At 40.7% G+C, this 25,979-nt stretch overlaps 1 protein-coding gene across 5 annotated transcripts in view; it reads right to left on the bottom strand.

The window, feature by feature from the left end:
* Positions 1-25,979, bottom strand: part of dpy19l3 (dpy-19 like C-mannosyltransferase 3) — a 57,354-nt gene that overhangs the window by 17,220 nt on the left and 14,155 nt on the right. For all 5 annotated transcript variants that reach the window (XM_082161864.1, XM_082161866.1, XM_082161865.1 and 2 more), the window contains 9 exons: positions 23,813-23,947; positions 23,594-23,725; positions 19,620-19,721; positions 19,339-19,412; positions 18,885-19,043; positions 17,699-17,821; positions 17,153-17,264; positions 15,889-15,945; positions 15,477-15,559 (listed from right to left, as the gene is read on the bottom strand). In XM_082161864.1, coding sequence (XP_082017990.1) covers positions 15,477-15,559; positions 15,889-15,945; positions 17,153-17,264; positions 17,699-17,821; positions 18,885-19,043; positions 19,339-19,412; positions 19,620-19,721; positions 23,594-23,725; positions 23,813-23,947 — 977 coding nt within the window. The remainder of the gene's footprint in view (positions 1-15,476; positions 15,560-15,888; positions 15,946-17,152; positions 17,265-17,698; positions 17,822-18,884; positions 19,044-19,338; positions 19,413-19,619; positions 19,722-23,593; positions 23,726-23,812; positions 23,948-25,979) is intronic.

The raw sequence follows: 25,979 nt of genomic DNA on the forward strand, positions 1-25,979 counted from the left end.
CTGCAAGGCAAGAAAGCTCAAAGTCCACTCCAAAGGGAGATACTTTATTTAACAGAATCCACTTTCCAAAAACTACAACGAACGACTCGTTTGGACTACAATTTTTCTGGGCTAATGTTGGGCTAATGTCATAATGTTACTTATTTAAATAATCTCCACCCACGGAATACGCAAAAAAGGGGACTCGGCCTGATTGAGCTGCATTTGAGAAGACAGTGTTGTTGCTATATCATAGAGACGCTGTTTTGTCCATCCCTTTTCCAAAACTCATTTGTTAAACCTCCAAAGGCTTACCGGAGTAGTTAAATTTAATTTTAAACACTGTTCCTGAAGATTATAACCCCAAAGTTAATCTGTGTGCTGCACATTTCAAGGAAAACAGCTTCCAGAAGAGAGTACAATGCAGGCGACGCTTCTCCTGAAACGGAGCAGTTCCCACTTTGTCGGGACAATCTGTTGTTTATGGATCACAACTTGTAAGTATGTCTTATTATTTGTAGTTGTGCTTTCTATTAAAAGCTATAATTATAAGTTTTATGTAGTTGCTATGATGTAAACAAAGGGCAAAGCTTTGCCTCCGCTAGCCTACTAACTAACATTACAGTACTGATGTAGTGTTAACTGTAGCTTTTGTAAGCTCTCAATTTTGTAAGACTGTTCACCGCCCCTTTGGAAAATTACTGTTTGTATTAACATAGTTTTCCGACAAATATCATGATTAAGTGGTGTATAACATTGTATCTAAAATGTATACAAAAAACAAACAAACAAAAAAAAACATACCACTCTGAAACGTCCTGTTAAATAAAAGTCCATACATGAAATCCGTTCTGGACGATCCTCTTGTTTGTTAACATTTTTAAGTCTGATTCAAGCTTGAATTGGTTTGAAATTGACGCAATCCTTAATATTTACAACTGAGCAGATGAAACTCGAGCGTGACATTTCCAGAACATGCGGCGCCAATAACAACACACTGGGCCAGCTTACCAATCACAGCACATTTCATATTTCGAAGGAGGGGCTTCATCGAAAGAGGAACTATATGGTGCGTTCGAGCAATATAGGGGAGAGGGGTGCTGTAATAATGTACAATAATGTGTTTTTCGAACAATCAAGCATGAAAGCATATTCTACACCCCAAAAACAAAATCAAGACTTTGTAAAAGGGCATAATAGGACCCCTTTAAATGTCCTTGAGATGGCCAAGGAGCAGACAATGAGAAGCACTGCATTACACATAAACAAACTAGCCAGTGTGGGGATAAAGCTACATCAGGATGGGATCTGATACCCCTTTTCCAACAGCATGAACCGGGTGCAAGTTCAGAGCTAGAGCTATTGCCGGTTCGGAGTTGGTTCGACTGACAAGCCCTCTAAGAACCGGTTTGCCTTTCCACAGGCAAGAAAGCCACCACAGAGGTCTTAGGTCAGTGTATACATCTCATGTTTCCCAGCAACGCTAGTGCGGCAGCGCCAAACACAAACAAACCAGGCTTGTTGGAGATGCATAGGCTTCTCGCAGAGTGATCGGCGCATGACAAAGCACTGCGAGAGCGATCCAAAAGCACAAGGAGTCGTATGCTCTCCAAAAACTCCCACAGCACTCCGATCGGTCCGCGCAGCTCCGATGCATCTCGAACAAGCCTTCCATAAACAATGGCAGTTGTTGCATTACTATTGATGCTCATGGCTTTGCGAACCTACATCGGCATCCAAACAAGCCGAATCAAACGCTTCCGTCCAGCTAACCGTAATTTGCATAGACGGAGATTACAATTGAGCGGCTATTAGCTGCTATTTAAAAAATGGCGGTCACAAGTTTCTGTTCGTCTTGTTGGTCATGGTGTAGCGTGGCCACATAAGGGGAAGCTTTTACATAATATTAGTGACTAATAAAATAGTATGTTTAGTCACTTGGTTTAATTGTTTTCTCCTAAATGCTGTATTTCGCCCTTCTGTATGTGTCCTTGACCTCAAACCCTGTCATCGCGAGACCTTTCTCGTGACCTTGCGGCACGTGGGACCACGTCACCAAACAGGAACTAGACGGTGGTGATTTACCATATAAGGAACCGGCTTAACGGAGTTCGAAGGATTTTGGAAATCTCATTCATAAAAAACAAGGGACCGATCGATCGGTAACGTAATTTTTTTCATTATTTCAGCTGGTCCCTCCCACTTGTGCGCTAGCTTAGCAGAGTATTTATTCGAGGCAGACGAGAGGGGATGTATTTTTATCCAGACTAGATCACCTGGCTGAAACTGCGCATCTTTCCGTCGGGCATTGTAATATCTAGCTTGTCTGGCTTGTTGTGCACCCACTCTGAGTTTTACCTCCTCTGCCATGATGTTCTGTCTTTCCACTAGATTGTATGCAGCTTGGTCTGGTGCAGGGTTTTTGAGGATTAACCTCTCCAGCAGTCCGTGAAGCTGCCTGCCAAGCATCAATTCTGTAGGTGTTCTACCGGTGGTTTCTTGGTGGGCAGTATTGATGGCATATATCGAGTATATCTCAGGTAACCACTGATATTGTCCCACATATGACGCAATCATGTTTTTTAATGTCCGATTTATTCTTTCTGTCAGGTTTGTTTTGGGGTGATAACTGGTGGTGAGTTTCTGGATGCTTCCCCAGGATTTACACAGACATTACGTTGGAGGTGAATTGTGCTCCCCTGTCAGAGATGATGTATTTGGGTACCCCTCATCGGGTAAAGATTTCTTCCCTGAGAATTTTGATGATCTTCTGTGTCTAACTATCTCTAAGGGGGAACATCTCTACCCATTTCGTGTAGTAGTCGACTATCATGAAGAGGTAAGTGTTTCATTTTTTACTGAGGGGAAAGGGTCCCATCAAAACTATACCTAATGTATGACCTGGTTCTGTCACTTGCGTGTGCTGTAGAAAGCCGCTGGGTTTGGTGTTTTCACATTTATACTTCTGACATATATCGCAACCCTTGACGTACAGCCAGATGCCTTTACGGACAGTAGGCCACCAAGCTACTTCTAAGAGCCTAATCAGGGTTTTAACCGGCCCAAATGTCCTCCCAGCGGGTTGTCATGAAAATAGTGTAAAAATCCAGATATTAAAGTCGGAGGAACAACCAATTGGAATTTGTCTCCATTTTTCTTTACAGGTACCCGGCGATATAACAGCTTCTGGTGGACCTCCAAGGAAATTTGTTGGTCTTGTACCTTTCTGTTTTTGGGGTCCGACTTCAGGTGCGAAATGGTACTGTCATTACCTTGTGCTTGAGAGATTTCATCTAGTGTGTGAGGAATGTCTGATGAACACTTAGACGCTGTTATGGCCAAACAGTGCCCATCTTCTCCTTCCACTGAGCCACAGACTCGAGACAAGGCATCGAGACCTAGGTTGAGACAGCCTTTCCTGTGATGCACTTGGAAGTTGAACTGCTACAACCTAAGAGTCCACAGGGTCAATCGAGAGGATGTTTTGGGACTATTGAAGGCCCAGGTTAGCATGGTCGCTGTAGATATCAAACTGCCTCCCTTCAAGATAATGCCTCCATTTTTCCACCGCCCAGACCACAGCCAGACACTCCTTTTCAGATGTGGACTAATTTAGTTCTGCTCCTCGTAATGTCCTTGAAGCATATGCCATTACTCTTCCTCCCTCAGGTGTTTGCTGGGTGATAATAGCTCCCAGTCCCACATCACTGGCTTAAATATGCACCTGAAAAGGTTGGTTGAGATCAGGGTGCATCAACACAGGTGGGTCTTGCAACACCTGTTTGACGGTATCAAGGCTCCCTTGGCATTCCGGGGTCCAGTCCCATTTTACTTTTTTCTTTTCAGGTGATTTAAAGGAGCAGTGATGTCAGCAAAATGGGGAATGAATTTGTGGTACCACCCTGCTAATCCCAAAAAGCGTTGGAGTGCTTTAAAGTCTTTGGGAGGAGGATACTGGGCAACGGCCTGATTTTTTTCGGGGTCAACCTCCACACCTTTTACCAAGACAATGTGACCAAGGAACTTTAACTGTCTTTTAAAGAAATTACACTTCTTCATGTTAAGGGTAAGAGATGCCTGGTTGAGTCTCTGCATTATAGTGTTCAGATGTTGTGTTCATCTAATGATCGTGAATAGATGATAATATCATCTATGTATACAAAACAGAATTTTCCTCTTAATTCTGCTAGTACATTCTCCATAAGCCTCTGGAAGGTGGCTGCGGCATTCCTGAGCCCATACAGCATGGAGTGGAATTGGAATAGCCCCTGATTGGTGATGAATGCTGTTTTATCTTTACTCCCTTCCTCCATTATCCACCTGCCAGTATCCTGACTGCAAATCTAATGTGCGGAACCAGGTGGCGCCATCCATGGATTCCAAGATGTCATGAATAAGCAGCATTGGATAAGCGCCCTGGATGGTCTTGCTGTTAAGCCTCCTATAATCCACGAAGAACCTGTAGGAACTGTCAGGTTTGGGGACTAGGACTACAGGTGATGACCATAGAGAGAAGGAGGGCTCAATTATGCAGTCTTTTAGCATTTGGTCTACCTGTTCATCAGTGATCTTTTTCTTGAAGGGTGAGGCCCTGAATGCCCTGGATTTAATCGGCATTTCATCAGATAGAATGATCTCATGTTGTTCCACAGATGTTTTACCCAGGATATTGGAGGTGATACAAGGCCAGGTAGCAATCAGCTTCTGTAACTCCTTTTGATTGTCAGAGTCCCAGCCTGGATCAACCTCAGAGTTCGGAGAAGTGAGTGGTAGTTCCCAGGTTGGAGGTAAGGCGTAGTAGAGACTATATTTTCACCAACCGTTGTGGTAGACAGCCCAGGGTTAATCAGAGAAGTTAAGAAAGGATAGTAAAAACCTCTCTCCATTTTCAGGCCATATCTGCCTTGGCCTACATCCACGATGGTTTCGGCTGCTCTCAGGAAGTCTCATTCATAAAAAACAAGGGACCGATCGATCAGGGATTACCTGTTTTGCTGGCTGTTTTGAGTGCGTGTTGCCGTTCCATTGAGGAGTACATCTGTATCTTGAATTGCTGGATTACTTTCCTGGAGGACTTTAACAGTCAGAAACTGTCATGAGACTGCTCACCTTTTTATCACACACACACGCGCACACAATATTGAAACGCTGTGAAATTGTTAATTGTTTGTTTTGTATAATACACTTGGGTTTTCTGCTCAACTATTTGTGGTGATATTTTGTTATTTATCCTCCATACTGTTACTTTCTGAAACGGGACAATTGTTCCCTTCAAATAGTGTAAACTCCACAAAATATTCTAGTGGAGTGTTACAACGGTAATCCCCGCCCCACGCCCCTGACGCAAGCGGTTCTTAATTCTAGACCAGCAATGTTTTGGTGCTACTTGCGAACCACTTTTCCTGGTTCAGAGCTGGTGCTTTGGGTGTCGAAAGACAAAGAACTGATTTGAAACTAGGCTCTGGCTCTGGCTCTGAACCAGCACTAAAACTGCCTTGGTGGAAAAGGGGTATGAGTGCTCTCAAGTTGTGTGGACCTTAATTCTGTGTTTCAAAAGCCCCTTTCACACAGCGTGTTGATCCCGGGAAATTGCCTTAAAATTGCTAGAGTGCCTTATGTGTGAACAGAAACACGTCCCGGGATTGATGCCGGAATTGATGCCGGGATGGGACCTAGTAACATTGCCAGGATCAGTCCCGGAACACGCCCTGTGTGAACAAAAGCCAGGACCAATGCCGTATGGGGTATTTCGTTGCTCTTAGAAGAAAGGTTGTGTTCATCATCAACAAAGAAAGAACGAAAAAATTTCTGCAAACTAGAATGAAGCAGAGAACAGGGAGCTCCTTACTATCCGCGTTAAAGCTGAGATCGTTCGCCAGCTTTGTGGAATGGTACGTGATGCGTTAGTGTACGAACGAATCAGCAAAAAAATGCTTGAGCGTGGTTTCTTGAGATCGAAAGCACAGATCATTAGTAAACTTAAGACGCTGCGTAAAAAAATCCACCAAGTGCACGACTACAATGGAAAGAGCGGTAGCAGAAGATTATACTGGCCTTTCTACAACACATCCTGACGTCACGTGTCTTTATGGGATCTTTACGGGATGTGGGTGAACGCTAGCCTGGGTTTCCACATGCTGCCTTGAGCGCAGCGCGATTTTATTCACGCTGCTAGTCAGCATGGATTCCATGGACCAGATTTTCGCCTCAGCTAGGGAACCAATCACAGAACGGGGAGGGAGCAGCAAGACGATGATGACATCTATGCGACACACCGAAGCAGTTTGTTTATATCTATGGATCCAACATGACAGACGTAAAAATATATGCATATTTTTAGGAACACATCTACAAAAATATGCCTGTATTTCAAGTTGATAAAATAATTTAAAATCCACATCAGTTTATTTGTGCCGACGCGCCACGCCCTCCCAGGATCTATAACGTTACCTAGGCTACTTTCATTTTAAAAAATGCATCATAACCGCAGGCGTGATCTGCTTGCAGTCGTCGAGATGGATGCTGAGGAGTTGAAGAAAAGAATAGCTAGTGGAGATTGTAAAGTTGTCGACAATACGTCATAAAAAATCAAGAAGAAATTTGGAGTTATCTGAAGAAAATTTTGTGAAAGGCTTTGCTGCAAACATTTTCGTGTTGGATAGCCGCAAATGTGGAACTTCATCCCTGAGGAAGCACGCAGAAACTGTGGTAACAAAGCAGTTCTATCGAACGGTATTTTTCATATTTAACACTGTTAAGTATGTGTGGTGTGCAGGGCGTGTTTGAACCCAAAATGGTCAGATGTAGGCTAGATGAAATTGCGTGGCATATAGTGTTGTAGCCGCGACTGTTCGATTGGTAAAATGTTAGGCTACTCAGTTTTGTGGTAACGTTAGCCATGTTCTTCATGTATCGGCCTTTTGACAGCTTCGGCTGAAGTTGTCCTTGTGTTTATTGTCGTGTAATAACTTCTGTATAACCTGGCAATAAACATTTTTGTAAGTGTGTCTATAATGTGATAGTCTAAACTGATTTTATTTCAGGTGCGGGTCGGGTGTCGGTTCTATTTTAAGCGGGTCGGGTGCAGATTTTAATTAGTGCTGCTGTCGGAAATTTCGGGTCGGGTGCGGTTTTAAGCACTGCGGGTACGGGCGGGTGCGGATTTACAAAATCGGACCCGTGCAGGACTCTGGTGTACACATAAATCTCTGACCCATCGTCGTCTTCTTCGTTGAATATCTGTCGCTCTACATACGTCATCTGGTATAATTGAAACGATTGGCTATGAGCTACGTACAGGCGCATTTGATAGACATTTGTAGCGCCCAATAAACAGCTCTGGGCATTCGTAAACCACGCCTCAAATACGAGAAAATGAACATGTGGTTCCCAGACCACGTCTCAAAGAGAAAGAGGTCTGACGCTAGCCAGGCTAGGTGAACGCTCTCACTGATTCCGGAATATCACTGGCAGTGTGAATGAACCGAAATCAAACCGTGTATTTTCCGGAATCTCTGTGTGAAAGGGGCTAAATAAAAAAAGAAAGAAAGAGAGAGAGAGAGAGAGAGAGAGAGAGAGACAGAAGGAGAGAGAGAGAGAGAGAGAGAGAGAGAGAGGCAGAAGGAGAGAAGGAGAAGGAGGCAGGCCTAAGGGAACATCCGACTGAGAAGGGTTCACAGAATGATAGACTGATTGATCGGTCGAAAACAACTTAAATTGTCAATGATTGATCTGCACGCAAAGGGAATGAACTTGAGTAAAATGAAATTTCACTCTATAGATTTTAGAAGTCACGTAACCAAGCCATTTGGGACCAGTAAACCAATTTGTAACTAAGTCACAGAAATGTTTTTAAAAGAGCAATAATTCAGGCAATCATGAGTCCGAGACTTCCTGTTATATTCCACAACAACTGGAAAAAAGCAGCAATTTATATGGAACACAAACTTAAAAGTTCTCAGTTGTAAAACAAGAAAAATGGCAAGTGTGAAATGGTGTCAGCTAACCTTTCATTTGTGTAAGGAGAGCATATATTGGGGTGTTTGTGAATTAGCGAAATTCTACTGGAGTTCAAACAAGGCGAGCATTTGCAAGCACAGCTATTAGAGCTGAGTTTGTGAAATATCTCCAACGAGACACCTCCAACAACATCTCCATCGAGACATCTACAGCAGCAGCAAAAGCCACTAATTTGATCAAATTAGAATGGAAAGTGGCTAGAGTGACAATTAGAGTGGAAGTGAGAGCGAAGATGTCGAAAACACGAAGAAAAGAAAAATAAAAACCAGAGAAAACAGTGGGAGGAAAATGTGTCTTTGTTCAGATGGGGAACACAAATTACTTGTGCTCGGAGGGGCTGAGAAAGTTTTTCCTTCAGAGAAAACAAAAGTCTAATTTATCTTCATTATTTTAAAACAAGGCAACATTCAGAAATAACTCCTTTATGGGGGCTATAACAAAAGGGTGCACAGTAGAAAACTACAAAACAAAAGAGGGAAAAATTAATTACATGGCAGGGAGACGTTCACAATGATAAGGCTGACTGTGATGACAGAATCTCAGAACTGTGACAAAGGACGCGCTTGCATCTACGGGACAGATGCGATTCGACTGAAAGGCCACTGATCACTCATGAAGAGAAGACACATACACATGACACCGTCCCTGCAAAGTTAGGGTTAGGGTTAGGGTTAGTTACAGATCATGATGGCATCTGCATGGGTGGTTTGTGCCTGGTACTATCCCGGTGGTTCCCAAACCCTTTTTAATGGGACCCCTTTTTTCAAATCAGAAACAAAAAGACTAAACTTTTTCCAAATACTTCCGTCAGCCTAAAGTGTACTTGGGTACTGTACGCTCAGCTCACGCAAGGATCTTGCATATTTGGAAGAACAGCAACAAACTACTGGAGATAAAAATAGACAACAATAAACACCCCTGACTAGTGCTTGTGTGAGGTGAATAAACCAGGAACTCTAGTTTGAAAGAGTACAAATAAATTTGTATTGGTTATAAATTCAGAAGTTATTCGGGCAGTGAATAAAGATAAATATAGTCTGTAAAGTAAATATGTGTCAACCACATGTGTTTGCTCCAAAGATGGTATTCAGTATACCAAGATAGTGCACTCATATTATGGGGGAAAGTGCAATATGTGCAATATGGTGAAATAAGTCCCGCCGTCTATGCAAAAGAGTCAGTGTCCTGAGACGCGCACTTAAGACTCACGGCGCTGATCCACTTGTCCGACACGACTGTCGCGTGGTGTCGCGACGCCTCCCCACATTGGTACGTTGATGGGGGTTTACCGCTATGGGCGTGGTTTTGACCCAGCGGGAAATGTAGCGTATCAGAACAGAGGACCTGCGAGAGACTTCCCTCCGTCTCCATATGCTCTACTTCTATTGGATAGACGCGTCGCGTCTGACGGAATTCATTTGCATAAAGATGGGCATCGGCCAGCTTTTTGACGCGCAGCATTTTTTCAAATGAAGCGCCGCCTTCCCGGAATGCTTTGCGGGCGCGACAAAGTCGCTTGACGTCACCCATAGGAATATAGTGGAGCGCGGCGCGACAGAAGTGTCGCACGGACAAGTGGATCAGCGCCGTCAGCATGTGAATAGACGTGAATAATAAAGGTTTTTAATGCTATTTAAGCATTTATAGGACAGATGTTTTATTACTGATCTTGTTTGGCAATAAGTTGATATTTTTGTATTTCTACGGTGGCTGAGAGAGCTCAACTGAAGAAAACACATGCAAATAGAAAAACACCCACAAATTAAGAAAACATCTTCATCAGTTTCACAACACATGTGTGCTCCAAATATTCACAACACAACCAAATACAGAAAAGCGCTGCAAAAGTTCACAACACAACCAAATACAGCAACGCGCTGTAAATAGTACAGACCACAACGGAAACGTTTCCAGGTGACCCCAATAAGTGACGAACCCGGCTGGGACATGCTTATTTGCTTGTGATTATCCCTATGCCCTAATCCCTTCTAAGTGCAGACAACAGAGCCCTTGAAGTGGGGACTTTGGAGTGAGCAGGGCACTTGTGTGCCATTATGTAGCTGTTTGGAACGCACTTGCTGAAGGGAGCAACGAAAGACAACATCATTTTCTCATTATTTTCACCTGGGATGTTCCCATGACAACGCAGCATGGCATCCATCAGCTGAATAGCTGTCATTACAAGAAATATCGTATTATTGCTGTTAACATAACTGTTGCAAATAAATATACATTTTATAAAAAAAAAAATTTTTTAAATAAATAAGCGTTATATAGGCTATCTGTGTGTGAGTGTCTCAACTTTAAAACTTTCCATCTCAATCCTTGGACCATGTATTACCTAACATTTCTTATGAAACTTATTTAAACATAACATGACAACATTTGTACAATGTAACTGATGTATAGATTAACATTTTTCCCTCATTTATTTATTTATATATTTATTTTAGTTTTCAGCTCATTGTTCTTTTCTCATTAGTATTCTGATGACATTGTATACAATATACAAAATGTTAACAATATGTTCAAAGTTGTATGTCATAAATAGTGATGCTCCGATCAGCATTTTTGGGGCCGATCACCGATTACCGATCACCAAAATCATGATCTGCCGATTGCCGATCACTGCCGATCACAGAATGGAAATATGCTAGAGTCAAGAAAATCTTGAAGAACCACCAATATTTATTTAATTGTAGTTAGAAAACAAGATAACATAAGGCTACTGTAGGCCACCTTTTCCAAATAAGGCACAGTATAATTTTTCAAAACAAAGAGGGGTCAGGCAGACTACAATGGATGTAGTTGAGGAACTAACTACATCAGATCCAAAAAATAAAATAATGACAATGACATTTGAGGTTATTAAAACAGTAAGTCCCGCCCCTCGACTGCCAAAAATAAAAGTGTTTGAGCGAGCAAAATCAGCAGGCGAGAGGAGATCAAGCGCGAGAGTGTGGGGAATGATCATGCGCCCGCGCGAGGGCAGAGATGTCATGCGCCCGCGCAGGGTTTGAATGAGCTCGCGAGTTCCCGTTTCCTCGCGCGTAGATCTGTTATCCTCTCGCGAATGTCATTTACCGCGAGCGCCAGCATCAGTTGTGCCTGTGCGCTCGTTTATAATTGCCATTGAATTGGCGTCATAGGAGAACTCATTTTGCCACTGTTAAGCAAGCTCTGCTCTGCTGTTGTGTTGCCGCGAATGCGGAAAAGTTGCGCAAGTTATTTACGTCACGTGATCGGCTTTTTTGATCGGATCATGATCGGCGGCCGATCAATCGGAGCATCACTTATCATAAACATGTCATCTCTGTATGTTTTGCACAAAAACTAATAAGTAAAATAAAATAAAATAAAATAAAATAAAATAAAATAAAATAAAATAAAATAAAATAAAATAAAATAAAATACAATTTGAGCTGTAAGCACGTCCCAGCCGGGTTCGTCACTTAATTGGGGTCCCCTGGAAACATTTCCATTGTGGTGTGTGCTATTTGCAGCGCGTTTCTGTATTTGGTTGTGTTGTGAGTATTTGGAGCACACATGTGTTGTGAAACTGATGAAGAGGTTTTCTTAATTTGCATGTGTTTTCTTCAGTTGCAGCGCATTGAGCTCTCTCGGCCACCGTATATTTCCCCATTCAAGTAGATAGGAGTCGGTCATGCATGTCTGAAATAGCCCACAGGCGTTGTAAATATGGCCACAGAGTGAACTGACTTTGGGCTTAGCAGTATGTACAATGCACAGATGGTAGAGCCATCTATTGTTCCTTTTTTGGTTGACAATGGTCAGCTTTTTCATGTTTCTGTGTTCAGACTGAATTATTTGATTTCAACAACAAGTGAAATACAGAAAACCGTCACTCACATGGGATCACAGCAATTAGCAAACGACAACAATCCAACAAACCAATCAATTCCAGATGGACAAAGTCAAGTCCAGCCCTACATAGTCTATTCTTCCCTATTGTGATGTATATCCGAATGAAGTGGCTTTTTGAATGAAAAAAACTAAAAACACAATTTCCATTTCATGGCGAAGATGAAGTAAGAGACTGTTGATTACAGAAACACTTAAAATTCATTCAGCATCAACGCAAATCATTTTTTAAAATCTAATTACAATTTAAATGTAATTTAAATGAGTGTTATATATCCTGCTATTTCAGAATATTGCATTATTAAACTGGGATCTTTCCAGCTTTGCACTGACTTAATATTGCCCTAGTCTTTGAAGCTCCAAAAAAAAAAAAAAAAAAATCACTGATTTCCGGCAACGGCCATACACACGTTCACGAGAGAGTCAAGTTCTGGTGGAAGGGTGACCTCTGACCCAACATGATGTAGGACATAGGCATATCGTAAGTTTAGGTGAGAAATGACGAACACGAAAGAGGATAGAGCAAAACAAAATGCCGGTCATGAATTAGACATCTAAAACGAGTAGCTTTAAAGAAAAACATTGGAAGATTTCGATATAAGAGAAGAGGTGCTATGTCCTACGTTGGGTCAGAGGTCACCCTTCCACTGGAACTCGATTCTCTCGTGAATGTGTGTACGGCCGTTGCCAGAAGACAAAGATTGTAATGTTTTAAATATGGATATTTTTCTTACAAAAACCCATCGCTTCACTTCGGAAGGCATTAATTAACCCATTGGAGTCGTGTGGATTACTTTAATGATAGACGGTGGCTTTTTTTGGAGCTTGAAAAACTCAGGCACTATTCAATGCCATTACAAAGCTGGGATGAGGCAGGATGTTATTTAATATAACTCAGATTGTGTTCTGCTGAAAGAAGAAAGACATATACACCTAGAATGGCTTGAGGCAGAGTAAATTATGGGAATATTTTAATTTTGGGGTGAACTATTCTTTTAACAACAAGCTAAAGCTGGGGTAGAGCACAACAATCAGGATCTAGACTAAATATCCCATTTATTTTCTCCACAGAGACAATGATAGCATATAAATCCTCAAGACAGATGTACCATGAGCTCTGAGGTTGTTAAGTGATAGTACATGTCCAATTTGCATACAATACTCATAATTCTTAAGATCATGCCAAGAGCAAAGATAGTAGTTTTCAAATGGCATACTTCTAGCCATTGAGATGAATGCGAATGCTGACGAATAGCTTTCTCATGCTATTTTAAACCTTTTTGGAGTCAAGTCTTCTTTGTGCTTCACGTAAGGAGTGTTATAATAACACAGAGTCTCTGCCTATGTACAGCATTCCAAATCAGACACTCCTGAGGATGCTGCCTATGTAGGCAGTAAACAGTAAGGCAGCTCACTAGGTTTTGAAGCACAGCACCTGTCACTCTACACTACACAGCTGTCTAATAAAAAGGGAAATCTCATGCATAAAAGCGAAGAAATAGGAACTTTTAACCACTCACTATAAAATCATCCGTAGTGTCTAGTGTGTTGCTTTTAGCTCAAGATAAATCAAAAGATAGCTTGACAGCGATACTTTCACAGTTGTAGTTGTTCGCCCTCCCTCTTCACATTGTGCCACAGTATGTGGTTTATTGTGCAGTAAGTTCCAATCACGGTTAAAGGAGTCTGATACTGCCACTCTCCTCGATACGCTTTTCATGCTCACCCTCCCTTCTAGGCAGAAGATGATCTCTGGTAATCTGCATATAAAACAGTGCAGACTTTGGCAAGCCAAGCACAGACAGAAGTGTGAAGTGATCCCGCTTAACTCTTTCATCTGATGGTTAATTTGTGTGTAGAAGCGGCTTAATGCCACAGCGTCAGCCAAGGGAACTCACCCACTAATCCCTGACACAAATCGCATTTTCTTCAGGGAGAGATCACCTGTGTCACTGCAGATCAAATGTCTCACTCTTTCTCACACATATAAACTTGACTATGAGCAAGTGTTTTTTTTTCACCCACTACTTGCAGTCAGCATGGTGTCATTGATGAAACCCTCTGTTGCCAACCGCTGGAGTCTCTCCAGCAGCTAATGTCTAATTCATGACGTCCATTTTAAACCGGCCCAGTTCCAAACACAGGTACATGCTGCCTTACTGCTGCAAATCTTATAGAATGAATAGAGCGTTCACTGCAGCTTTTTATTTATGACCTTCACAATTCGTAATGGAGTGAAATAGAGTGGAGTGGAAAGACATTGTATAATAGTTTGATCCAGAAATCAGCATTTTTATGGATGTGAAGTTCCACTTTTCCTTTTTAACCCCCTACGAAATACAATATACTGTGATTTCTCAGGTGCAGAACGCTAGATTCTGTTTCCCAGCATGCATGGCATCATGAATAAATTATGCAAATCACTGACTCATTGTTTTAGTTTCTTACCGCTTACCAAATTATGTGCATGGTGTTGTCATGTTTGTCGTTGTCTTTGGGTTATGTGTCATGTGGCGTTAACTTGTGGTGTAAAATAATTTTTTTCTTAAAGTGAGGTTGTTTTGTGCAAGAAACATTAAGGACCACGCATGACAGACATGTGCGTGTAGCAGTTATTATAAAAAGCTGCTTGCAGAAACATCTCAGTTATTTGAATAATTATTCTACGTGTAAAAAACAAAAAACAGAACAAGCTCCATCCCATAAAGCTAATACAGCGCATAGCATACAGCATAAAGCTAAATAAACACAGATTGTGTGATGATGAGGAAAGATTACTGCAGAAGAAATTTGGCATGCAGATGAGAGAGACTTCAGCACTTCTAATATAAACAAATAAATAAATTGAAAACTTATAATATTAATCTCTCGCTCTTATCCGTGCCAGTGATTGAATACCCCTCACTATGCCAATGGTGGCTCATGAGGGTGGTCTAAAGCCTGGAACACACCAAGCCGACACCAACGATCTAATGCTGATGAAAGACGACCGTGTTGTCGCCTCGCGTCGCCTGCGAAAAAAGCTGCACTTGAACACACCGAGAGAACTACAGCCGACTGTCAGCTAGAATGCGTGTTCTGGGCCTGTGTGTAAATGAGACAGCTGTCTATTTCTGAAGATATATTCATCTATATTCGTCATTCAAAAAGGGAAACCGACCCTGCAGGCTGCAGATACACAAACCATAAACAGAGCAGTACGTGCTTAACGTTTTGAATATCAATCCTGCTAAACACTTTCTTTATTCCACTCCGCTTGTGTTAATATTGAAATAATCGCCAAGGAACACTCAGGTAAGATGACGTAACATTAGAACCGCCTTCTATTTGTACCGTTTTGACTTCTTTGCTCGCTGTTTTGCTATTATTCTCGTGCATTGACTCGTTCACTAAGCCGAACAGCCAATCAGAGTTCCCTCTTTCACCGACACTTTCAGAACACACAGAGAAAACTTAGTCGGCCGACGCACAAAAACTGCCCGACGGCTGACCGTCGGCTTGGTGTGTTCCAGGCTTAAGGTTTCAGACCCCAGGTTCGATGGCTGTCTGCGAGTGTTTGCTTGTAGCGTGTAAGAGGAAGATTACTGCTGTTTTACCTGATCCACTCCATTAGCTCCACAGTGTCTGGGTCATAAAACTCTCTCAGTTCAGAAATCTCCTCCATCATTCTGGGCCAGAACTGTCAACAGAAAGACAGCTCGATTGAGATGGAGTGAAAGTGTGAGACTGCTGTAATGGGAATGACTCACAATAATCAATGATCAACAAAACAGCACAATGAACAAACATCCATATACACAAATTCGCACAATTCATATCTGATTACTTATTCCCAATGTTGTGTTAACAGATGGAGAAAAAAGCATGGCAGAATCCAAACTCTCCTAAACAACACACACCGTGGGATGCGAATTCCATTTGTGTTTACTATTTATGGTGTACAGCCACCCAGGCAGCTTAGCAATTTATGCAAATAGATACATGACAGCATAGTTGAAAATGTCTTACCTTGTAATAAAGAAACGCCAGAATTACAATTGGAACAGAGTACCTGATCAGTCTCATCTGTGGAAACAGGTTAATAACATAAATGGATCAATATCTACATAAATAGGAAGAAACAGGATGTAATTGTTTAGGCTCGAGGGCTGTAACTACATTGCCACCTAGTGGGGAAATTCAATTTTCAGTTGTGTGAACATGGGAATATTTATGCAGAAGAAAGAACATCATGCCTCACTGAAACTCAATATCAGTTTATAGCATTGAGCATTATAGCTTCCCAATTATACATGCATAGTGTATCTTTGGTTTGTGGGCTTCTATAAACATGCAATGGATTATATTACAGACCGTGTATTTTGCTATTGCTTGTATTGAATATAGGGGAGAGGGGGTAGACTGGGCAAACTGTATTACCCCCTTAAGGCAGTTAGTGAGCAGTATTTTATGCTAAAATGGTTTAGCATGCCATGTCATGTAAATTATGAACATGTATAAAATGTAAAATACATTTATTTTCATATAAATATGTTAGTAAATTACCTATATAAAACAATGTAATTTGTCAGCTAAAGACTAGCCATGAATTATTAAAAGAAGCATTTTTTTCCAAAATGGCAGCAGTGGGGCAAAGTGTGTCAAATGCTTTGGGGTAAAACACTAAGTCAGTAGTGAGCTTTACGGCCAAAACAAGAAACACTATTATAAAATGCTGAAAATTGCTGCACTACATCTAAATAATATGAAAGTTTAAACCTTTTCCTGACCATTTTATACAAATTAGTTTAAGAATAATAGTCATATGCAGCAAAATAAGACTTGGAATTGGATTGTGCATTAGGTAGGTCTCTCTCTCTCTCTCTCTCTCTCTCTGTCTCTATCTCTATCTCTCTCTCTGTTCTTGAGAGACATGACACAACATACCCCTAATGAGAGGCAAGTTTCACTCAACAACATTGTTTTTCATCGGACAGTCATATTTCTACAGAATATATGTCCTGTGGATATTAGTTGTTCTGTCTCATATCTACTTTTTTAAAGGACACTTAAGTAAAGAAGTGTTACAGCTCATACCATTCTCCTCTACAGTGCATGTGTGTGTGAACAAGTAAACAACACAAGTACCATTTCCATTTAGGGTTAATACGATTTCTTTTTTTTTAAAGAAAGCATTACTTCCATTCAGCACAGATGCATTTGATTTGTCTAAAGACATTTACATTGTTACAAAAAGGTTATTTTTTAACTGCGTCAGATCTCAGTATCTCACCGTGGTTTTAGTGTTGCAGTGGAGGACTCTCAGATACAACGTCCACACCTCCTTTCCACAGACCCCAAAGGCAGTGAATGCACACATATGGCCAGTCCACAAATATTTCATTCTGCCAGCAGCAAAGATAGAAATCTATTGGTGCTTTCTATTTTATCATAAAGCTCAGACAACACATTGCAAACACGAAAGACTGAAATAGCATTCATTTTCAACTCTATTACTACTCTGACACCAAACTAAACTTTATGAAACGATATCGCAATGTTTAACCATAATTCATTCATCATTAAAATTCCGAATGAACTATCAAACAGACTAATAAGATGAATAAGATCACAAAGCAGAAGCGGTGCAGGGGACAGGGAATTAAAGTGGTAGCGGAGAAGAGGGTGAAATTGAGATGCACCATAGCGACAGCAGCAGGGAATGAAATTACAGACGGCGGAGTGAGGAAAATACAGAAGGAAAATATTTGCATTGAGGGAAAGAGATACGTGCTATGAAAGCAACAAAACTTAAAAAAAAAAATACCAAGTTGTTTACCTCATAGTGGAAAAGGCGAGCAAGCCAAAGAAGACGGTGTGCAAGAGATTGTAAGCGACGTCCGGCCGCATCCTAAAGGTCCTGTCCTCGTTCTCCCTGCTCGCTTGGCCTGACCCATTTGTGCTGGAATGAAGAATAAGGAATTAAACAAGATGGGGAAAACGGAAATAATACAACCATGCATTAAACCCTAAAGGCAGTTAAGATCAGTCACATTATTCTGAGTGTGTGTGTGTGTGTGTGTGTGTGTGTGTGTGTGTGTGTGTGTGTGTGTGTGTGTGTGTGTGTGTGTGTGTGTGTGTGTGTGTGTGTGTGTGTGTGTGTGTGTGTGTGTGTGTGTTTCTTAATGTACAGAAGGGTTAATAGCCTATCTAATTAGTGTGTGTGTGTGTGTGTGTGTGTCCTGGTAAACCCTACAAAATGGGTTTTTTTTGGGTCCCCCCATGAGGAAAACAGCTTATAAATCATACTAAGTGATGTTTTTTGAAAATGTAAAAATGCAGAAAGTTTTCTGTGAAGGGTAGGGTTAGTGTAAGGGGATAGAATATACAGTTGCATTATGTCTACGGAAAGTCCCCACAAATCATGAAAACAGTGTGTGTGTGTGTGTGTGTGTGTGTGTGTGTGTGTGTGTGTGTGTGTGTGTGTGTGTGTGTGTGTGTGTGTGTGTGTGTGTGTGTGTGTGTGTGTGTGTGTGTGTGTGTGTGTGTGTGTGTGTGTGTGTGTGTGTGTGTGTGTGTGTGTGTGTGTGTGTGTGTGGTGCAAAGCCTCTGGGTGTTTGTGGGCTCCTGTGATTCTGATAAGAAATGATAACAAAAAAGAGGGCCAAGCAGCCCTTAAAGCAACAGCAAATAAGCTTTGAACTAAACATAATAACATGCATTTAAAAGCCCTAATGAAAAAAAAAATGAAAAAACATCTAGAGTCCAATTATTATGTAGCACATCTAATAAAGACTAATAACTATAATTAGAAATTAGCATTATGACCTGTGCACAAGGTGTTTATGAAACCATAACAACTGCTCTATTGGTCATTTTTCAGCCTATTTCTGTGCTCTAATTAGAAAAGTGAACATTATGAGAATATTTAAATTCCCAGAAACACGTCTCATTAATGCGTAGCACACATTGCAGTAGTGCACATGAGCGTTTCCTGCAGAGAGAAAGCGAGGCAGTAGTTTTACCTGAGATTAGAGAGTGCCACCAGCAGCAGCAAGATGAACAGCACACTGAGGGTGCACAGATATGGATAGAGCAGCACAGTGCCAGCCAACCGCTCAAATGTATCCAATGGCAACAAGCCAAATGCCTCTTCGCACAGATAGAGACTGGCATCAAAGTCTCTGAAAGAAAGAGGCAGGGAGGGAGTGCGGGCTGCATTTGTATTATACAGATTATTGGGAGCAGCAATTCATCTGATCAACTGAAATGGCGTGATAAATATCTAGTGGATGAGCAGATTATATTATGTTCCAGATGTTATTTTTTCACCAGAGCTGAACGCATTTAATCACAGCGGATTAATGGCTCGCTCTCGTCTCTGAGTAGATCTCACTTCTGAATAAGACACCACGATATGGCATTTGACTGATGATAAAGGCATAGATGTAGCACCACAAGAGATGACCAAAGACTTACCTCGTTGCCCCGAAGCCAAACTTGGCCTTTATGAATTTAAAGATGTGCTCATCCGATTTCAGTTGGAGTATTTTCTGTCAATTAAAATTGGAGAGAGTGAAGGATGAAGTCATTCATGTGAGTGTCTCATGAGATTGGGGATGTGGGTTTTTATGAGAATGAGATATGAAGAAAGACAGTGAGAGTGAACGTAAAGCTTTGTCTCAGGAGGAGCAGGTAGAGAAGCTGTACTGTATCATTAATGACGGGGTGGACGATGTAGAACACGATTCATAGCTCACCTTGGCTGAATAATTGATGGTGAAAGTTAATGTGAGGACTAGGAGTGTGTGAAGAGCCAGTTTTCCTACTCGTATAACAAAGCTGCCCGTCTTTAACCCCGTCTGAAAGCCATACACGTACACAGCAGGTATTAATAAATAAACAACAACAATATTCTTAGCCTCTATTTTCAATCACAACAGAAGTGGATCTTAGGAAACACAGATAAGGTTCATACAGAAAAACAAAAGCTATAAATTGTTTCAAGTAAACATTGTTTTAGTATAAAGCCCTATTTTGCCTGCTGTATTTAGATATTGTTTCCATCTAAGGTGTTTGACCTGTAATGTAATCATGTAGCATATGGGATTATTAGGATAAAATACATTAGTCAGCCTGTAATTCTTTTTTGCACATACATACATTTTGTGCATACTGTATACTAGAACTGTCATTTTTCTATTCCACCGCTTAAAAGTCGAAATCATAATGGGTAACAATCTCTTTTAAATGGGTAACAAGTGTCAGTTAAAAAAACAATAAGAAATACAAAAAAATCTTTTACCTAGTTCAATAAAAAAAATGATATTTTTAAATTGTTAAAACTTATCTGCCCAAATAGGGTTTCCTTTATTTAAATTCTGTTTTGTAATTCAGAACACAATACTAGAGCTCACATCCCAGTAAGCACATGTACAGTTCATCACCGAGATCATCTGGAAAGCATTGTGTTCACTTTGATCATATTTGTGTACAAACATCTGATTAACATCTTTAAGGAGCAGATTAACATATACAGTGCATTCTAAACCATAAATGTTGCAAGGACATTTGCTTAATGTCGGTCTAACATCTGCCAGAATATTTTAGTGACAAAATTACAGATAAGCACATTAAAAATCTCCTTCTACATATTGAATAGAACAGATACATGATATTAATATATACAGTGGGTACGGAAAGTATTCAGACCCCCTTAAATGTTTCACTCTTTGTTATATTGCAGCCATTTGCTAAAATCATTTAAGTTCTTTTTTTTCTTCTCATTATTGTGCACACAGCACCCCATATTGACAGAAAAACACAGAATTGTTGACATTTTTGCACATTTATTAAAAAAGAAAAACTGAAATATCACATGGTCCTAAGTATTCAGACCCTTTGCTGTGACACTCAGGTGTTATTTAACTCAGGTGCTGTCCATTTCTTCTGATCATCCTTGAGATGGTTCTACACCTTCATTTGAGTCCAGCTGTGTTTGATTATACTGATTGGACTTGATTAGGAAAGCCACACACCTGTCTATATAAGACCTTACAGCTCACAGTGCATGTCAGAGCAAATGAGAAGCATGAGGTCAAAGGAACTGCCTGAAGAGCTCATAGACAGAATTGTGGCAAGGCACTAGTGGTGGGCAGATCGAGGCTTCGTGAAGCAATGAAACAGTTGAACCAAATGGGCCATATTGTTTCGAGGCTTCGAATCAATCCGACACCCGTCTCAACGGTGACACCTAGTGGTCACTTGTAGGTGTTGATCTGAAACAACCTTGACGAGCCATTAAAAAAAAAGTTTTTTTTTATTATTGTATTTTTCTAATATGTGAAGCTTGTAACCTATAGGCTCCTCACTGTGCATAATGTTATTTTGGTCCTGGAAAATGAATATTAATAAAAGAAATCAAGCCACAATGTCTCACTTTTTTAGAGATTTTTATTAAAAAATATTAATTTCTCTGCTGTGGATGGACTTAGCCTACTTCTTTTTTTACAGATAATTTCTCCAGCCTTTGAAAAAATCCTCTCACAAGGGACACTTGTTGCTGGCATGCAAATATATTTTTTAGCTAGGACATACAAATGAGGAAAGATTACTGCTCTCTCTTTCCAGTAAGTTTGTGGATCATGAGTTCTGGGCAAATACGCAAATTTCAAATTCTCCTCAAATGGCGCATCATGGATGATGTATTGTTGCAGTAGGCTAGCTGCCGATCACAATACACACATCTCACTTTATTTGGTGTTTCTAAACGGAAATGCTCCCACACCACAGATGTACGGCATCTCTTCTGGGGAGCCTCCATTTTATCTATCTATGTAGGCCTAGCTATATATATGAATCTATCTATGTGTCTAGATATGTATCTAGATATAATCTATCTATGTATATATATGTATCTATCTATAATCTATCTATGTATTTATGTATCTATAATCTATCTATATATGTATCTATCTATCTATTAATCTAGCTGTCTATATATATTTATATCTATGTATCTATTAATGTGTCACTATATGTATACTCTGTCTGTCTCTAGCCTATCAGTCAATGTGTTGTGTACATTTAAATGTAAGCCTAAATAGCCTACAACTAATCAAATGTCACTATATCACCAAAAATCTCAAAATCAAACTCCTCTCACAAAAACCCACGAGGTCAATATGCGTTGATTTCACTTTTATACAGATGTGCGATTGTGTGGTCTGTTCCCGACCGTGTCAATCAAACGCTGATTCGGCGGACCACACCTGATGAAACACTTAGTGAAACACTTCGAGGCTTCGTTTGGCCATAGTCACGTGACATGGGTGTTTTGAATCACACTTCGGATCAGTGTTTCGAAACGTCTGCGCTTCGGGATCTCGCAAAGCTTCGGAACGACTGTTTCGCGTCAGCCATCCCTACAAGGCACAGATCTGGCCAAGGTTACAAAAAAAATGTCTGCTGCACTTAAGGTTCCTAAGAGCACAGTGGCCTCCATAATCCTTAAATGGAAGACGTTTAGGACGACCAGAACCCTTCCTAGAGCTGGCCGTCCGGCCAAACTGAGCTATCGGGGGAGAAGAGCCTTGGTGAGAGAGGTAAAGAAGAACCCAAAGATCACTGTGGCTGAGCTCCAGAGATGCAGTCGGGAGATGGGAGAAAGTTGTTGTAAGTCAACCATCACTGCAGCCATCCACCAGTCGGGGCTTTATGGCAGAGTGGCCCGACGGAAGCCTCTCCTCAGTGCAAGACACATGAAAGCACACCTGAAGGACTCCAAGATGGTGATAAATAAGATTCTCTGGTCTGATGAGACCAAGATAGAACTTTTTGGCCTTAATTCTAAGCGGTATGTGTGGAGAAAACCAGGCACTGCTCATCACCTGTCCAATACAGTCTCAACAGTGAAGCATGGTGGTGGCAGCATCATGCTGTTGGGGGTGTTTTTCAGCTGCAGGGACAGGACGACTGGTTGCAATCGAGGGAAAGATGAATGCGGCCAAGTACAGGGATATCCTGGACGAAAACCTTCTCCAGAGTGCTCTGGACCTCAGACTGGGCCGAAGGTTCACCTTCCAACAAGACAATGACCCTAAGCACACAGCTAAAATAACGAAGGAGTGGCTTCACAACAACTCCGTGACTGTTCTTGAATGGCCCAGCCAGAGCCCTGACTTAAACCCAATTGAGCATCTCTGGAGAGACCTGAAAATGGCTGTCCACCAACGTTTACCATCCAACCTGACAGAACTGGAGAGGATCTGCAGGGAGGAATGGCAGAGGATACCCAAATCCAGGTGTGAAAAACTTGTTGCATCTTTCCCAAAAAGACTCATGACTGTATTAGATCAAAAGGGTGCTTCTACTAAATACTGAGCAAAGGGTCTGAATACTTAGGACCATGTGATATTTCAGTTTTTCTTTTTTAATAAATGTGCAAAAATGTCAACAATTCTGTGTTTTTCTGTCAATATGGGGTGCTGTGTGTACAATGAGGAAAAAAAAAAGAACTTAAATGATTTTAGCAAATGGCTGCAATATAACAAAGAGTGAAAAACTTAAGGGGGTCTGAATACTTTGTGTGTGTGTGTGTGTGTGTGTGTGTTATCTGGGAAATACAAGATAAAAGGAGTGATGATGTGTTCTTACAATCACAAATACAGGTGTTATACCCCTACTTTTTTTACAACACTTATTTTAAAATTCATGTACTGAGATGGATACTGACCTGGAAGTGTTTGATGAAGAGAACAGACACAATGAAGCTGAGCACCAGAGAACCCAGAATCATAGAATTGCAGAACTGCAGTAGCCACACCAATAACAGACTCAACACCTGCATCAGATAAAGAGAGACCACCTGCAGAGAGAGAGAAAGAAATGAATATCCAACCTCACATGAACTCCAAAAGGTGGAAGGTCTCCAGTATGCGTGTTTGAGCATCACCTGTTCCGCTGTGAAGAAGTCCAGGCAATCCAAAGTAAAGATTATAAGGGCCTGCACCAGCAGGACAAACTGATTGAATTGCCATGTCAAACAGAAGCAGAAGGTGGAGACGAACACCAGCCACAGCACCACCCTCTGTGGTTGAAAGTACATGAATGCAAAATGATGTTCAACTTTAACCACCCAGACAACCAAACATACAAAAACCTTGTTCTTTCTTCAGAGCTCATACAATGAGAATGTTTTCAGTGATATACCATATGTCAGGAAAGCAATTAGAGTCTGTGCTGAGAGAACATACTGAGAGAGAACAAATATGTGTTCAGCAGAGTAAATATATCATAAATACACTTGAAATTGCTAACCTCCATTTCATATTTCACAAAACTATTCCACAGCAGCAAGCAGTCAGAAACATTTATCTCAACTTACTGCCTTTTATTTTCCCTGTCTTTTCCGACGAGTTATTAGACTGGATTATATTTACTTTACATTTGTAATTTTTCAAAAACGTTCTCTTTCTAATTTAGAAATGACTTAACGTAAGCAATTTGTAGGTTCATTTCTGAAAACACTGAAGATTGTAAAAACTGTGGCTCTGGTGCGATCACAACGGCCCTATCCCAAATGACACCCTTAGCCCTCAATGTCTTCCTCACTGTCCACACTTTTGTGATGTAATGCTGCTTTGACTGTCAGGTAGAAGGTCCTAGCGGTCAGCTTTCCTGGAGAGTTTAGCTCCAACCCTAATCAAACACAACTGAACAAGCTAATCAAGGTCTTCAGGATTACTAGAAATGTACAGGCAAGTGAGTTAGATTAAAGTGGGAGCTAAACTCTACAGGAAAGTGGACCTTGAGGTTCAGAGTTAAGAACCCCTGACCATGGTCTTGTGGACTTAAAGGACACATGCAATAGTCAGCAAGACCACAAGTGCACATGAAATGTGTCATTTGGGACAGGACCAACACATCCCAACCAGCACACTGTCTCAGTGTAAATTTGGGGAAGGGTTTTCTGTAGGGTTGGGGATTGAAAATCAATTCCAATTCTGGAATCGGATACTTGTCATGAAATTTTAATTTAGATTCTGCTTATTGATTCCTGTGTGTGCATTTTAATGTGATTTTAAACCATTCAAGCGCAAGAAGATGCGAAAGATAACTTGACTGCACTCGCACACTGTTATCTGCACAGGGCACATCCAGAGCACGCACAAAAAAAGCCACCTTTGATATAGTGCACGAATACTGAATTGAGTTCTCTTTTGTTTATTTTTGCACTTGAATGGACAAATACACAAAATTATGTCAAAATATCCTCGAAAACACAGTCAGTTATGTCTTAAGTGAACATAAACAGTTGAGAAAGAAAACATGTGTAACAGTATATTGGATCCATGCATTAGGTCTTAAAGTGACAGCAGCCTAATAAACCTGCTGCCATCTGTGCCATTAATGTAAATCAAACAACAAAAGAAAAAGAAAATCACTCACGGATCTCGACTGAATACCTTTTGTAAACTTAATAAGGATTAATCTTTATTATATTTATAAAAAAGAAAACTATGCAGTGTTATTTTGCCTTTGAGTTCAATTTCTGAATTTTGTTCAGTTGTATTTATTAGTGCTATTGCTAATTTGTTTGTTTGTTCTTATTGCATTACTGACTGTATACTTGTCTTTAATAATGTTCAAAATTAATATTAGTTAGTCTAGTTTATTAGTTAGTTGTTTTTAGGCTGCTGAATTTTGGTATTTGGTATTCAGCTGCAACAGAAAGCTTTGCAAAAAGACAGAATACATATGTTTGATATCTAAATGTTTTACTTTTTTTCCCCCATATAGGCCTTTTTCACGGAAGTTAGAACGCACATCCGGTTCAGCGTTTGTTGTGTAAAGCGACTTCCGGTCGAAACAACAATGGCTGAAGCAACATCGAGGTGTCACTGTAGCATCCCTCATTGCACAAATAATAAGCAGTGACAACCATATTTGAGTTAATGCTTTTCCAAGCAATGACTGTCTGACAAAGAAGTGGATGCATGCTATTTGACACGTAGAAGTCCCGACGTTTAAGATCCCTATAAGTATCACATTTGTTTGTAGCCGACGCTAATTACACTGCCGCTACTGGCAGTACACATTTTTTTTAATATAATATACTA

Source organism: Leuciscus leuciscus (genome assembly GCF_965113295.1).
Source record: "Leuciscus leuciscus genome assembly, chromosome: 2".
Classification (NCBI taxonomy): Eukaryota; Metazoa; Chordata; class Actinopteri; order Cypriniformes; family Leuciscidae; genus Leuciscus; species Leuciscus leuciscus.